This window comes from Dioscorea cayenensis, chromosome 16, assembly GCF_009730915.1.
Source record: "Dioscorea cayenensis subsp. rotundata cultivar TDr96_F1 chromosome 16, TDr96_F1_v2_PseudoChromosome.rev07_lg8_w22 25.fasta, whole genome shotgun sequence".
NCBI lineage: Eukaryota > Viridiplantae > Streptophyta > Magnoliopsida > Dioscoreales > Dioscoreaceae > Dioscorea > Dioscorea cayenensis.
Window position 1 is genome coordinate 16,061,418 of NC_052486.1, and position 17,086 is coordinate 16,078,503.

General features: G+C 35.7%; 1 protein-coding gene across 1 annotated transcript; it reads right to left on the reverse strand.

Moving 5' to 3' along the window:
• Positions 1 to 1,085: 1,085 nt before the first annotated feature.
• Positions 1,086 to 2,777, reverse strand: LOC120278913 (anthocyanin 5-aromatic acyltransferase-like). The gene has a single exon (XM_039285657.1). It carries the CDS (start codon positions 2,615 to 2,617, stop codon positions 1,343 to 1,345), a length of 1,275 nt encoding a protein of 424 aa, XP_039141591.1. The 5' UTR covers positions 2,618 to 2,777; the 3' UTR covers positions 1,086 to 1,342.
• Between the last annotated feature and the right edge of the window lie 14,309 nt (positions 2,778 to 17,086).

A 17,086-nucleotide genomic window follows, 5' to 3' on the forward strand; every position in this document is an offset into this window, starting at 1 on the left:
GAAGGTCCTTGGGCGTTCTACGGCAATCATTCTCCGTCACAATTGAGAAGGGGCTTTTCATGTTTAGCTTATCTCTCTTCATGTCTTGTTATTTGAATGTTTGACCTCTATTAATAGAGGGCTAATTTTGTAGATGTTTGGGCATAGTTGAACTTTATGGTTTTTTCTTTTTGAAATTGGTTGTAGAACTTTGTGATTTATTTGTTTCTTAATTGGGATCCATGTTATTTGAATCTAATTACGTGTTTGTATTGCTTGGTTGCTATGGTGGAAAAAGCCTTAGTTATCATGTTTGATGTGCTTGGTGATGAATAGAAATACCCACCTAGCATAGACATGCCGTGATTAGAGGGGATTGTGAGTAAGCCTAGAAATGGGGTACTTTAGAGATTCCTTCTCCCTCAATTCTCCCGAGTGAATTAACAAGTTATTTCCGCTCTCTTTGCAATCATAGAAAATAGATTTTAGCAAAAATCGCATTTCTATTTGGTATGGGATTAGGGGTAATCCCTTCGGAAGAAGGATTATCTATTTTAGAAATTCTTGTTAATCTACATTGAGATTTCACAAAGTGTAAAGTGATTATGGGGTGACTGTATCAGCATTTTACTGAATTAGTTACTTTAGGAAATCTTTTAGTTCAAATAGGATTGCATGATTAGACAACCTTTGTCCTGAACTTAACAAAACACTAGAGGGATTCTATGCTCAGGCATCACTTCTTCTCTTGATTTCTCAACTCCTTTTGTTTCCTATTTTTTGTTTTTTAGTTTGTTCACACACCGCTATTTTCTAATAGGCTAACTATCACAATAGAAATTAATACTAGTAGTCTCAATCTACCTTGTGGATTGATATATTCCCCTCTTTTGAACACTTTATTACACCATCAACACATACACTTGCGTCCCTATCAGATTTGCGCAAATATTTTTCTAAAATATAACATTTTTTAACCCTAAGGTTTTCCATTTTTGTTTATAAAAGGGGTTGTATTAATTCTTTCCATCATATTTAGTTTGTTTTCTTTGTAACTTTGATTGTAGGATACTCACTGAAGTGGTGAATGATAATGAGTAATTCCATGAATAATGCCTTTGTCAGCCTTGCCTTATTTTTTATTGTATGGTTCATGGATAAAGGAATTTTACAACCTTTTCTTCCCAAAATGACATGGAGAGTAGAATCTATGCAATTTGAAAACAGGGAATATACGAGTGAAAACTAGAATGGGAATCCTTACAACAATGCCATGGTTGTTCAATTTTCTCCCAATTGAAGTTAAAGGACATAAACTTCAGTCCTTCCAAATTTTTTAATGAAACTTCTTAATTGAACTCCATTAAATCTCTTCCATGAAACCATTAAGAAAACAAGAAACAAACTCCTCCATTTCATGGCGAGGCAATGCAAGGCCAGCCTCTATACCTCCTTCATTATCTCTGCTCTCCGTCAAGGATACCGCTCCAGTCCTCTCTATCGACACAATATCCACCTTCTTTGGCTTCCCCCAACCAAACTCAACCTCATAAACACCCAACTTCGGTGATCCTGCCACAGTCATTGCCCTCTCCGATGCATATTTGTACACATTACTCACCCACTTATCAGCTCCCTCCATCACTCCCTTTTCCAACCCTTTGATCACTTCCCAAATTGCCTCTGCTGCAACCAATCTTTCCTCATCAACAACCTGACTTCTCTCAGCTTCAACACAACATATGCCTAAACAATTGCCGAAATAATTTGTCGGCAATGCAGGCTCAATTCTTGCTCTACAACCAGTGACAAAGCCGAAATGAACCATCATCTTGCTCGTATCTTTTCTTGCCTTCACTAAACAAGACCACATGTATCCGCATGCCAAAGCAGACACCGAACAATTTGACAAAGTCTTCTTCTTCATCTTCTCCAATCTCTCCCTTCCAAACACAAATGTAGCAAGAACAACATCATTGCACCCATGAAGATCCCATTTGTCAAGCCCATCACCACCATTGAACTCTTCCAACTCCTCCATGAACAATCTCTCAAGGCCTCTATCATCCCTCACCTTACTCCGGTCTAGAAAAGGCGGCAACACCATTGAAAAGGCAGCAAGCTCACCAAACCGATGAACTGCCGACCATGTCTTCATGAAATGAGTATAAGTAGCACCATCACCAACTCCATGATGCATTGTTGTTCCGATGCTGATGCCGGAGTTTGGAAAGGTTGTGACTTGAATAGCAAGCACTTCTTTCTCAATGAGTTTTGGAAGCAACACATGAAATCTTGACATCTCACGTGCAAGATCACTAGAGAGCTCATGGAAATCATCAGAAGACACTGCAATGGTTACAGTCACAGAATCCCCGGCAGAGAAGACAAGCTCCGGCTTGCCGCCGGCTTGCATGAGCAAACATCCTGCCAGAGGGTAAAAGCGGGAAAGTGTGAGAGATAAGGAGTGTTTGAGGCTTGGGAATTCGGAGGAGATGAAGTGGTGAGAGGAATGAGGGAAGTCATAGAAGAAGACACGTTGAACTGGATGGAAGTGCATGAAGATGAGATCAAAGAAGGTGCATGGAAGAATGTTGGTGGTGTCGCCGCTGGCGAAGGGGGAGGAGAAACTTTGCATGTTTGGAGGACTTGGGTGGTGATGGAGTGGAGCAAAGCCATTGGAAGTGAGAGAGATGGATATTAGTGGCTTTGGAGGATGATTAAAGGAGAATGGTGGATCTAAAAGAAACGAAAGAAATGCAGGGATGTACTTTGTGAGGACTGCTCATGGCGCGCTGTGTTTGGTAGGGGCTAAGCAGTTGCTGTTCACCAAAGTAGGCACAACCGCACAATGCTTATCACAAAAAACATAAAAACGCGCTAAATTATTGCTGCCAATAACCTAACCCACTTAGTTGCAAGACAAAGAAAGCTCATGAGTCATATGATCATGAGTAGTAAGCCTATTAGGGGTTCAGGGATCACCTCAATCACCAATGGAGTGGAGGATAATCAACTTGCCTGAATTCAAAAACAGGTAAGCCCCTGTTCTTTTTATTGTTTACAATTGTTCATATAACTATGTGTATATGTTTTTTTTAATGGGGTTTAGGATTTATGGCAGAGTTTAGGTTTATGTTGTCTATAGTTTTACAGTTATGCGCACACAGATGCACACAACCTGAAACTAGGCACTTCTCTGGTTCTGGAACCAAGGAGATAACTACGGAGTTGAGGCCATCAAAGTTAATTAAGGTACTAGTAAAACTGTCTCCAAGTAAAATTGTAGCTCATGATATAAAATTTAAGAAAATTTAGAGAGCTATTTTGCATCCAATCATTTTGAGGTTATTTAGAAAATTTTCATAACATTTTAACGTCCCGATGTTGGTGTTGAGCCCCAAATTTTAAACGACTGCACACCCACATGACGGGAATCTAGCAGGCATGCAAGACCTTCAAAACTGTTTTGACAACTTAAGTACAAAAAATCTAATAATGCAAACTAATAATTTTCTAATAATAGTCAAAATATAATCTAGGTATAATAACAAGACAATCCATTAGAAAAAGAAATACAGGAGTTTGACACAATTGGTAAGTCTATCTAAAACAGATTTTACTTTGCCCCGAGTCATTCATTACTGATTTCATAATTTTTTTTTTTTTTTTAAAGAAAGATTTCATAAAGCTTTGACAAGACTATTATGAACTTAATAGTCCACTAAAAAAATCCACTACAATCATATAATTAAGCTCATACATAGCAGTTTTAAAATTTGGATTCATGTATCAAGAAATTATCAAAAACCCATACATGGGCACAATAGAAAATATATCATTAGTATCAACTTATAAATTATATTAGAATATAATAACTATTACAGTACACGTCTTCTAACTGGAATAAGTCAACAAAACTATAGGTTTCAGAACATAAGCCAGAATTATTGAAATTTATCTCCCAAATTTTTTAATTTATTATGGTCATTTATTTTTCCTATTTGGCAGAATATCGAACTTTATATATTTTATCTTCGTAGTTCGAGTCAAAATATCACAACCCATTTATTTTACTTTAGTGGTCCTTATGAAGATATTATAAATCATTTTTGTTTCAAAAATCGCATGGTGTGAGCTACAGTTAAAATTTCTGAAAATTAATATTGTAGTGGGATCATATTTTGGAGACTAAGTAGTTATAAACAAAATAATTTTAGTGTGAAAATTCCGAAATATCAGTAGGTTTAGAAACTAAAATTGTATAGTCCCTTCTAGAATTGAATAATATATATACCAGAATTTATAATCTAAAATTTTTTAAGTTTTCATTTAAACGAAAAATGATGTAAACTAGCACGTAGATGTAATAATGGTATGATCCAGTTTTCCAAGGAAATTAATTTTCACAACGAAATAAACAAAAATATGAAATTTTATAATTTATAAACACATTAATTTATACTAGATTTACTAACTTAGAAACATCTTAAGCTTCAAAAGTCTAAGCCAAACACTGAAACCAAAATCACTAGGAAGGCCTTATAATAACACAAGACAAATTTTTTCTTAATTTACTAGACTAGATATATAATTCTGCTAAATATGCATAAATTTACAACAAATTAATCTTCTATAACAGCTGGGACTAGCTAGCAATGTAATTTTTTTTTTTTACTAATAAGCGACAAGGAAATTTATTTTCACAAACCAATAAACAAAAATATGAAATTTTATAATTTATAAACACATTAATTTATACTGGATTTACTAACTTAGAAACGTCTTAAGCTGCAAAAAGTCTAACCCAAACACTGAAACCAAAAATCACTGGGAAGGCCTTATAATAACACAAGGCAAAATTTTCCTTAATTTACTAGACTAGATATATAATTCTGGAAAATATGCATAAATTTACAACAAATTAATCTTCTATAACAGATGGGACTAGCTAGCAATGTATTTTTTACTAATAAGCGACAAGGAAATTTATTTTCACAAACCAATAAACAAAAATATGAAATTTTATAATTTATAAACACTTTAATTTATACTGGATTTACTAACTTAGAAACGTCTTAAGCTGCAAAAGTCTAACCCAAACACTGAAACCAAAATCACTGGGAAGGCCTTATAATAACACAAGGCAAAATTTTCCTTAATTTACTAGACTAGATATATAATTCTGGAAAATATGCATAAATTTACAACAAATTAATCTTGGTATAATACCCTAGTTGGTCCTTGTACTTTTCTCTCTCTTCCCTTTTAGTCCCTCTACTTAGAAATGCTCCCGACTAGTCCCTCTATTTTTGAAAATGTGCCCACTTAGTTAAAAATGCTCCCAGTCGGGTTCCTCTACTTTTAGAAATGTGCTCACTCAAGTCCCTCTAAATGGGCACATTTTTAAAAAGTAGAGGGACCTGAGCATTTTAACTAAGTGACACACGTTTTCAAAAGTAGAGACTAATCGAGAGATTTCGAAAGTAGAGGGACCGAAAGTGAGAGAAAAATACGAGGATTATTTTCAGTGATTGATGGGACTAGCTAGCAATGTAATTTTTTTTTACTAATAAACGACAAGGAAATTAATTTTCACAAACAAATAAACAAAATTATGAAATTTTATAATTTATAACCACATTAATTTATACTGGATTTACTAACTTAGAAACGTCGATCTTAAGCTGCAAAAGTCTAAGCCAAACACTGAAACCAAAATCACTGGGAAGGCCTTATAATAACACAAGACAAAATTTTCATTAATTTACTAGACTAGATATATAATTTTGGAAAATATGCATAAATTTACAACAAATTAATCTTCTATAACAGCTGGGACTAGCTAGCAATGTAAATTTTTTTTTTGTTTTTTACTAATAAGCGACAAGCGCCCCCTCCCCCATCCCCCACCCCCAGCAGTTAACAACTCTTGAGAGATTATCAAAGAAACAGACAGATATGGAGGTACACTAGTTATAATGGTTTACATATCTCTTAAAAATACCCTCTTTTTGTAACCATGGAGGGGTAAAACCATTGTTTCTTCCATAGGGGACTCACATCTGGGTCCGCGAGTGAACTGTAATGATAAACAGTATTGGGCTCAAATGTATAGTGCATGAACACTACATGAACAATACTACTAGAGGAAGAATTCAAATTCTTACTCTCCCCTTTGTACTCTTGTGTTATATAATTGAGTTATCTAATAGTTGACGCTAGCAATATAATTGACTACCAATCTTGAGGCACTTTGATATGAGTTAAACACATTTAGACGAACTAGAAAGGCACAACCAATTATAGAGAATTAAAGAAACTCACGATAGGAAAACCTCGTCCACATTGAGCTCAAGGGTTGGAGGGTCTTTCTTTTACTAACCTAAAGTCAATGATGGACGATAAGAGGGGAGCCTAGGATAATCCTAAATTAAATCCTAAAGGTTATGTGCTGGTGTATGGCCCATAATCTTCATATCTATTCCTAATCTAATTTAAAATTATGATAAAGTAAATCTAACTAATAATATAAATTTATGCTATTGTTTAAATCTATTTCTAAAACATATTGCCTATACTTATTAAGATATATATATTTCTAATATAGTTATATAATTCCACTATATCCATGGGTTAAAACCCACAAGGTCAATTAATATAAACTCATATAGACATATACTTAAAGTAAATTCTAAAAATACCTTTTTACTAGTTCAATGGAATATTGCTGTAGCAGAACCCCAAGGGACTTATAATAATAACTATTTTACCTACTATTTTATATTTAGTAGAAACAGAAATAAATTCTGCTATGATACTTGCGGAAACAAAGCCTACTTTAATTATTTTATTTATAGTGAAAACTAGAAATAAATTCTACTACTATACTTGTGGAAATAAAACCTACTTTAATTATTTCATATATAGTAGAAATAGAAATAAATTCTACTACTATACTTGCGCAAACAAAACCTACTTTAATTATTATACTTTTTAGATGATTCATTTTTTTAAAATTTCGTACTCAGTACTCAGGAATATCTAAAATGATTAAATTCTTGTCGTTATTCCTATCTTTCCGTATTCTTACCATATCTCCGATGACATAGCTTCATATTACCTGATTTCAGTTTTTCTTTTTTTTGCCAAGATTTTGGTTTTTCTTATTGTTTACCTCAATCGCAAGCCTATAAAAACAAGTTAGGTAATCAAATCACATTATATATTCTTTTAGGCATCATACTTATGCTACTTTTCCCCTCAAACGACCACCTGCCTCAATGGGTACTTTTTTTGCTGGTCCTTTAGCCTAAAGAACATATGATATGATAGGCACTGTACTTTATTTGTTTAGCTTGGTTCGACGCTGGTTAGCCAAGGATACTTCTCCTCATAGCTGGCAAGACTTACTTCACATATCACCTTTCACCGTAACAGCTTGAAACCTTCACCAACCCAATGATAGAGGTCACCCTTAGTTGCTTACCATCAACCCTTGACAAGAATTCTTCCCATAAATTTCCCTTTCCTTTTCGGGAGAAGGAACTAAGCTATCATAAGCCTACTTTGTGCAAAATATTGAAGAAAATAAACTACTACAAATGTCTAAAGAAAACTAACTTTTACTGAGAAGACTGGCTAGATTATCACACTCATAGACATAAGGGAATTTCTTGGATGTTTGCTCGATATCTCAGCTCTTTCCAAGATTGACTCTTATATAGACAAGTAAACTCTTTTTACATAACAAAAATACCCTTACTTTATTTCACACCAAGGGATATTGTTTGAAAAGTTGAAAAAGTACAAGTAGTGGGCATCTTACCTCACTTTAAACTTGAACTTATCACTTCTTTTCTAGACCCAAGATAAGAATGAATCTTGAAAAGTCAGGACACGTTTACACACTAGATTCTAGGTATTGTACTCTAAAGTTGTAGCTTCAAGCTTCCATTGTATTTTCAATATTTGCTTGCTAAATTTCATCAAGATAATCAAGACCATCAGTTTCGATAGCTCCAATAGCATAGTCCAAAAAATCGTCATCTAGTTCACCGACATGGATTTTATTATCTCCAACTGTAGTATCATACCAAGAGTCTTTAGAAAGTTTCAAGTGTTCTGTTAGGTCTGGCTCGGTAATAAGAGTTCCCTCTATATAAGATTTGTAATATCTGGCACTAACTACAGACTAGATCTTTAAATTAAGTTGTTATCCTATGAGATAACAAGTTTGGAATCTCTTTGGTGTAATTCTCAGAGAATAAGCTCTCCATCTTTTATGCCTTTTATCTGTTGTAATATTAATATGGTGGGTAAAAAACAGACCTTCATCCCATTGGTAAACTCTAGGTATTTTATAATGAACAAGATCAATCTTGATGTAATGTTGAGTTTGGACAGGATAACATTGGTAACTTGGAGGAACACTTAGGATTTCAAGTACCACAAAATGTTTGGGATGACTCTCCATCATGGTATTGATGATATGCTTTAATTTCCATGGGAATTGTGTCATGAATCGTAATTTCTTTGCTTTGAAGATGACCAATTTTTCAATAGGCCATATTCAAACAATATGTCTGGAGTGACAGTAATGATTTTGACCTGGCATTCTCTTTTCCATTCTAAGAGATTGATAGTCGCTTGATCTTTTAGAACATATGCAAGCCCGAGTTCCTAAATGAGCTTGACTTTTGTACCTAGTTAGGCAGAAACTGAGTCCTTCTTGCCTGACAAGTGTTGATGTTGCCATGTCTTGCAATAATTCTATTAAATTAATACACTTGTCATGCTTATTCAGATTAAACCATCTTTAGTATGACTATTTTTATTGGACTTAAAACCTCTGGGAATTTCTCATATTTTTTTTCTTTTTGTGTAACTTCCTATTCCCATTCCTTTTTTATTTTTTCCAATTTTTTCTTGAGATTACTTACCTCTCTAGCCAATATTTGATTGGTATGTTGGAGCTCAAGAAATGCATTAAGAGATCTTGGCCTAAGGTTTGGATCATTCAATTGTATTTTGAGATTTTTAGAATGAAGGTAATCATAGAACTCGGTGAGGATTTTTGGGAAAGAGAAATTTCAATTGTTTGCCCATATGTTATCTATGTAATTTGTTTCTTGGTGATCTAACATGATATTCGGGGGCAAATTAAATGACAAAGAGGATCCGATTAGGTACATGGCTAGGTAAGTATTTTGGTTTTTTGGGAATTGGGTTCTAGTGCTAGGAAAGGTTGAACTTTTCTTCAGAGACTGCTCCATCCTGCAATAATATAGATTTATTAGTATCTTTTTTTATATTAATTTTCAAGGTTAAGGTTTCTTAGTTGTCACTTTAGCACATAACTCAGAGGAACTTACAGGCTTTGTAATCCTTGTTAAGGCTAAGAGTATGACCCAACTAAGGTGGTACCAATTGCTCCCGCATTAGCGAAGATACAGAGGATCCTACTGGTTTCATAGTCCTCATCTATAACTTAGCATATGGACAAGCAAAAGGGATTATACTTGTGCATATTCATTATTATTTCCTAAGATAGTGAAATTAAATTACGGAGGTTTTTCTAAGACTTGTTCTAAGAAAATACATCTAGATAATTTATTTGCAAGACCATTGTCTTATACTTTGATGTGCTAAAAATTTATCTTATAATAACCATTTAAAATCCTATCCTTAAATGATAATCATCTATGCTAGCTAATCCTTTTTCCTATTCTTCTATTTCAAAAAAACTTAACTATAGCTTCACAATATGTTATGACCAGAATCACTTTTTCATTTATTAAAAATAATCTAAAAATATCTAATGCAATCTCACAGCTAACACCTCTTGGTCTATACTATGTATTGGTCCTAATTATTTATACTTTAAACTACTATATCTACAAATTACTTCTTTTAACTTAGATGCATACTTATTAGGTCTAGCTTTAAGGACTGCACACCATCCTAGTTCACAACCATTTGATTCTACTATTAAGTAATCATTATCTAGAGGAAGTTTTAAATTTGGTAAATTTCTAACTACCTCTTTAGATCTTGTCAATCTATTTATCATCTTCTATGTTAAACTTCTTAACTCTTGTTGATGAACTTTTACTTTAAAGATGTCCTACTAGTTTTCCTAGGTTTTTAATAAAAGGTCTAGCATAATTGACTAATCCTAGAAATTGTTGCAAAGTTTTAATATCCCTGATTGGCGGTATATCTAAGATCTTTTTTGCTATGTGAGGTTATATCTTAATTTTTCCATTACCTATCTCTATTCCTAAGATTTTATATTACTTCTGAAAAACTATACTTTTTTTAACTGCTAATTGCTATCCCATGTTTCAAGTATTCACTAAGAATTAGTTTTAGATGGCCTACATGTTCTATCTTGCTTTTACTATGTACTAAAATGCCATCTATATAAATGTAAACAAAGTCTCTATATTTACCAAAAACACTATCCATCTTCCTTTGAAATATACTAGGTGCATTCTTTAAACCAAAATGGCATAACTAACCATTCAAAATGTCCCAAAAGGCATGTAAGTGCTATCCATTCTATGCTACTAGGATTCATCTTAACCTGACAAAACCCTTATTTACAATCAAATTTACTAAATATCTTACTATTTTGGATACTATTAATAAGTTATGATTTATCTGGAATGTCATATGCATCGCCTATTGTATTATCATTTAACCTTCAATAATCTATAACCATTCTACTTTTACCCCTAACTTGTTCACTGTGTTTATTGGCTATGAAAGCTGGACTCCTATGTCTACTAATACTTATGGGTATTACTCCTAATTTTAATAATTCCTCTATACTTTGGAGACTCCGTCTGCCTCAATTCTCCTGAGTAAGTTAAAGATTATCTCCGTGCTCTTTGACAATCATGTGGAGTAGATTTTAGGAGAAATCGCATCTCTACTCTGTATTCAGATTATGGTTAATCTTTTCTTCACAAGTGAAATTATCTACTTAAGAGATCATCATTAACTCACAATGGAATTTCATAGAGCGTTAATATGATTGTGTGGATGTTTGTATCAGCTCTGCACCGATTTAGTTACTCTTTATCCTCGAAAGGGGGGTTTAGTATAATTCTGGAAACTTCTTGACTCAAATAGGATTGCATAAATAGACAAACTTTGTCTTGCACTTTATCAAACCCTAGAGGGATGCCATGCACATACATAATTCTTTCCGTTGATTTCTCTCCTGTTTAATTTCTGTATGTATTGCTTTTATTCTCTTTTGCTCACATACATCACTTTAATAGTTAGGCTAATTTTTGGAATTAAGGTTATTGCTAGTACTCTCATTCTTCCTTGTGGACCGACATCTTGCTTTACATGCACTACTATTGCTTGATCGGCACCTACACTTGCATCCCTATCAAGTTTTTTGCATCATTGCCTGGGAAGAATATGACATATTAGGAACACTTGTGTTTTCGTCACTTTAGTAATTTTTTTCTTATTTATTCTTTTTTTATTTCTCTTTATTCTTTCGGATTTCTTTCCTTTTGTTTGACTACAGTATATGCCACATAAAGGCAAATCGACACAATTTTGGCGGAAGGCGAAAGTAGTATAGAGAGAGTAATTGGAACTAGATTGAGAAGAACTTTATTAAACGAGGCAGGATCCTTAATAGTGAGTGTAGAGGGAGTATAGTTAGACACCATGGCAAATTGCTAGCGTTCGTACAAATAGTCTAACAATCAGCACAGTTCAATGGATTATCAGAAGAGAACTCAAAACATTTGGGGGTTCCTTAAAGTTTGTGACATGTTGAAGATTAACAATATTTCTGATGACACTATTAGACTCGGACTGTTCCCTTTTTCCTTGAAGGGTAGAGCCAAGCAGTGGCTATAGATCCTTCCCCGAGCTTTGATCATGACAATGGGAATAGCTCCTCGAGGCATTTTTAGCTCATTATTTCTCACTTGGAAGGACAACCAAGTTGCTTCAGGAGATTAATTTGTTTGTACAGTTGGACTTAGAATCACTGTTTGAGGCATGTGATAGATTTAAGGAGTTGTTGAGGAAGTGTCCACACCATAGTATCATAGAGTGGATGGAAGTGTAGATATTCCATCAAGGCCTCAACCAGACCACCAGGAAGCTTATTGACTCAGCAGAAGAAGGATCACTTGGCATTAACATCTCAGAGGTAGCCAAAAATCTAATTGATGAAATAGTCATAAACAACTACCAGTGGCATTTCAGAGAAAGCCAGTTGGAAAGCCAGCTAGGATGAAAGAGGATAGCGAGGTCACAGCGTTAGCCACTTAGGTGGAAGCTCTAAGCAGAAAAATGACAACTTAATAGAAACTAGTTGCAGTGATGGCTTATGATACATGTGAGGGATGACATGTTTTGACCGATTATCCATTATAGGAGTGGTGCACGGACCAACCAAGCAGGTAGACTTCGTTGGTAGTGCACTCTAATAGCAAGGAAACCAGTACAGCAACACATACAACCTAGGATGGCAGAACCACCCCAATTTCTCTTGGGAAAATCAAGGATAGCAGCAAAAGCCCCCACGAGGATTTTTTCCCCACCCATAGTATAATAGGAAGGCCACATTAGGGAAAAAACTTACTCGGTTTATACAGACTACGGATACATAATTTAAGTAGTTAGACTCCAGATTCTAGAGATTATAATCTACTATGAGGTACCAGTAGGTTTCCCTCTATAACTTAGAGAATCAAGTTGGCCAGATTGCGAAGCTATTGACCAAGAGCCCATAAGGCAATTGCATAGTAATACTGAAGCCAATCCCCATGAGCATCTCAAGGCTATTACTCTTAGGAATAGTAAAGAAGTGGGGATGGGTAGAGAAAGTGTGATGGAGAAAGAACAAGAACTAGAAATTGAGATTTCTAAAAGTCTTGTAAAAGAGGGGGAAGCTACTCCGATTGTTGAGAAGAGAACAACATCACTAATAAAGGAATATGTTCCACGGCTTCTATGCCCGTCAAGGTTGAAGAATAATCGCATGGATGAACAATTTAGAAGATTTATAGATTTATTGAAGTAATTGCACATGAACGTATCATTTGTTGAAGCCTTCTCACAAATGCTAAAGTACACAAAATATCTGAAGGGCCTATTAATGAACAAGCGAAAGTTTGAAAAGGTGTCAACAGTTACGTTGAGTGAGGCAAGTTTGACATTGCTTCAGACTGGTTACCAAGGAAGAAGAAAGATCCAGGGATTTTTTCTATTCCTTGCAACATTGGTGATTTGGTGAATGAGAAAGCTCTAGCGGATCTAGCAGCTAGTATTAATGTCATGCCTTACACCATGTTTAGGAAACTTGGAATTAGCGACCTTCAACCTACTAGAACTACTCTACAATTAACAGGCCGCTCCATTAGGCATCCTAGAGGTATCGTAGAAGACGTTTTTGTTAAGGTTGACAAATTCATCTTCCTAGTTAATTTTGTGATTTTAGATGTAGATGATGATGTTAAGGTACCCCTCATTCTAGGTTGGCCTTTCCTAGCCACCTCCCAAATCCCTAATTGATGTGAGCAATGGTATAATGACACTTAGGGTTGTGGATGAGGAGGTCATTTTTGCTTTATCTGATGCCATGAAACATCCTTCTACTTCTTATAACACTTGATATTCATTGATAAAACTAATTCGATTGTTGATGAATGTGTGAAGGAATTGTTGCACAAGAAGCCTTTCGAGGAGTCATTAAATGACCCTCATGATGAAAAGACATCCTCTTTGCTTATAGTAAACTTGGTTGAGGAATACACACATAAAAAGCATTGGAAAGCGGTAACTTTCCCAAATAAAAGCAAACGAAAACCTTTACCAAAGGAGGTAAAACCCGAGTGAGTCAACTACGTTGGTATGTTTCCTATTTTTTCCGATCTCACACTTGGGTACTAGTTCAAAGACATTCATCTTGGTTTTGAAGAGTGTCTCTATTTGGAACTTTCTTGACTTGCACATTTCAGGTACATCAAGCTCGTCACATAAAACAAGAGGTTCTTGGGAGGCAACCTGAGCAATTTTCATATTTTATTTGAGTTTTAGTCTTTAGTTTGCTTGTTAATGTAGTTTTTGTGCTTTTCTTTGAGTTAGTGATAAATTCTTGGCTTGCCTGGTCTTTTTCATGGTTTAGATGACTGGTTGTCACCACTAGACACTTATTTTATGCTTTACAAGTCATGTTAGTATTTGAGCTTAACTGTAAGAATAGGGGAAACCCTGCTCAAATTTGTAGGACTACTTACAGGCTCCTTATACTAGTAAGCAAGGTTATAAGCCTCAAACAGAGAGCTTTACAAGCTTCCTTACGCCTATAAGCCCGCAAGAGGTTTCCAAAGAGTCTTATGAGTGAACATATGGCCCGTAACTCATGAAAAGCACATTTTAGAGGTTTCTTACGGGCATAAACCACATAAGGATGGCTGTAATTGTTATCCAGAGTACTTTACGAGTAGAACTAAAAACCTTTATGGCCTATAACATCCTTGGGATATGGCCTAGGTTCAAACCTATAAACCAGATTGTAAGAGCAATTTAGAGAACTTTAAGGGCTACAGCTGTAAAGGTTCTTACATGTGTAACCTAGGTTATAAATGAGATGTACCCTTGTGAGGTAGGCCTTACGACTTTAAGCACCAGATAATTGTTTATTCAAAGAGATTTATGGTCTTGGCTTATGCTAGTAAGCTACTCGTAAGCACCTAGGTTTTAAGCATCGCCATTGACAACGTCCCTTGCGTATATCCTGCAAGTGCACAGGTTTGTCGAAGTAATAAAATCCCAGGTGAGTGGGTATCGTATCCAGAGGGAGTAGAGAGTAAAAATACTTAAATTGTTTCTTAACTAAGCGAAACATGAATAGTGATTTGTGTGACAAGATGTAATGCAAACAAAAGTAAAAGAGACAAGAGAGAGAGAGAGAGAGAGAGAGAGAGAGCACAAGTAAAGTAGAGGTAAGGCAATCGATATAAATGGGGTACTCGGATATTGATCCATCTAGGACAATTGTTTCAAGTGCAAAAGCCCTATATTATGCTTCCTAACTAATGCATTAATGAGTCATGGAGATCCTTTAATACATGGTCCCAAGCCTAAGGTCAACCATGCCTAACCCTATACATGTCCCGGAGGAGAAATTGAACAATCTCTCAACCTCGCACTCGTATAGAATTACAATGAGTTCTAGGGTTTCAAGTGATAAATCCTCTTCCTATATGTAGACCTAACCCTTTGGTCCAGGCGGAAGGTCCCTAGCCACAATTAAGCCCTAGATGCTAAAATCACTTCAACGCTTCACTCCATTGCACTCGCAACTAAGCCCCAGCGGAAGGTCATCCCTTAGCCCATTCACTATATAATGAATGCAAAGAACTCGAAAATTAGGAGGTGGAATAAATCACGCCGTAGGGGAAAGGGGACGCTCCGCTACCTCTCGATTCACCCTTTCAGCTCTCTCAAATCTAGCTTTGTCTAACTCTCGTGGTGTGTCACTCACTCACAAGGGTTACCAACAAGAACTCTCAACCCTATTGTCACTCTAAGGGAGTATTCATACAATCAATGTATTCAAGATTGGAACTCAATAAAAACATCAATTAATGAAAGCATAATAACAAGGTTTAATGAAACGAATACATCCTAGGGTCACAATCCAAGTACCCACTAGGGGGTTTAGCTCTCCATGGAGCTAATTACAATCAATGAAATTGAATATAAAAGCAATAAATCCATAGAAAACCCCCTCGATAGTCATGACAATGGTCTTGTGCAGAGTCCTCTACTCGTCCAAAGGTCCCTTTGTCCGGCCTAGAATACACCTCGACGGATCGGTACCGACGAAAGCTCTCCCACTAACCTTCTTCCAAACAGAGCGTGATGTTATAGCCATAGAACCTCTCCCAATCCCTAGCCAATACCTCTCAAAACCCTAGCCGCATCCCTCTCTCAAGTTGGGGAAAAGATAGAGAAAAGAATACTGGAATCGGGACTGAAATCGGCTTTTAAAGGGCTGGAATCGGGAATCCACATGCCCCTATGGATATTCCACACGGGCGTGTGGAATTTCCACACGCTCGTGTGGCTTCTCTGGCCAACTCCTTCTTCGGCCGGCTGTGAACAGTACTTGCTACAGTATTTTCCTATAGTGTTCTACTATAGTACCGGTCCGAAAACACTCCCAAAATCATTCTTTCATCGAGGTAATGTAAACGGGCACACGTTTACATCGTAGATCGCTTTGCTTCTTCAATGAAAAGCCGCATTGGTGGATATCTTGTTACACATGCACAAGCCGGAATACTTAGAATGTGACTGCCTTTGTGCCCCTCCAAATCATTGTGCTAGCTTGAATACAAGGAGGTTATCACACATTCTAGCATCTTGAACCCGACTTATGTCTTCGCGTTTGAACCTTCTTAAGATTTCCTCCAAATAGTGCACTCACGATCTACATTGGCTTCTTTCTCTAACATTCGGCTTCACAATCTTATATGCATGAAAGTAACATAAATACACACATACTAGTGTTAAAACCCAATAAAAGTAATGCTCATCATAAGGAAAGAAAACTTCGCATTCTTATCACACAAGCACTTATCACCCATCAACCTTTGATCTTCATTTTCAATTGTTTCTTGCCAGATTTCGGTCACCAGCACTTCTTTCTTGCTCCATTCACTTACCCTTAGCTTTCTATCCCAATTTGAAGTGTTTAGAATGGTTTGGACTTGGTTTTATAGCTTTTCACAGACTGGTTTCTTCATTCTCATCTTTGACTCGAAGGTATTACTCGTTTTCATGATTCTTGAGCTAAATGTTTGAAATTTTACATGAAAAATGGATGTCTGAATGTCTAGAAATGCTTTAACTTTGATCTATTTGAGAAATTTATAAATTCTTGAGCTCTAATGTATAGGAGGGTCCTTACGGCTTGAGCCCAAAGGCTTATGGCCAAAAGGCTCATTGTAAAGGTGAGTTTCCCCGAAGCTTACAACCGTAAGTCTATTTGTAGGTATGCTATAAACACTCCTGGTTTATATAAATTTCATATTTTTCTTATACAACATAACTA

Bases quoted from the DNA above. Each gene is read 5' to 3' on its own strand.
- LOC120278913 (XM_039285657.1), bottom strand. From the start codon at position 2,617: ATGCAAAGTTTCTCCTCCCCCTTCGCCAGCGGCGACACCACCAACATT.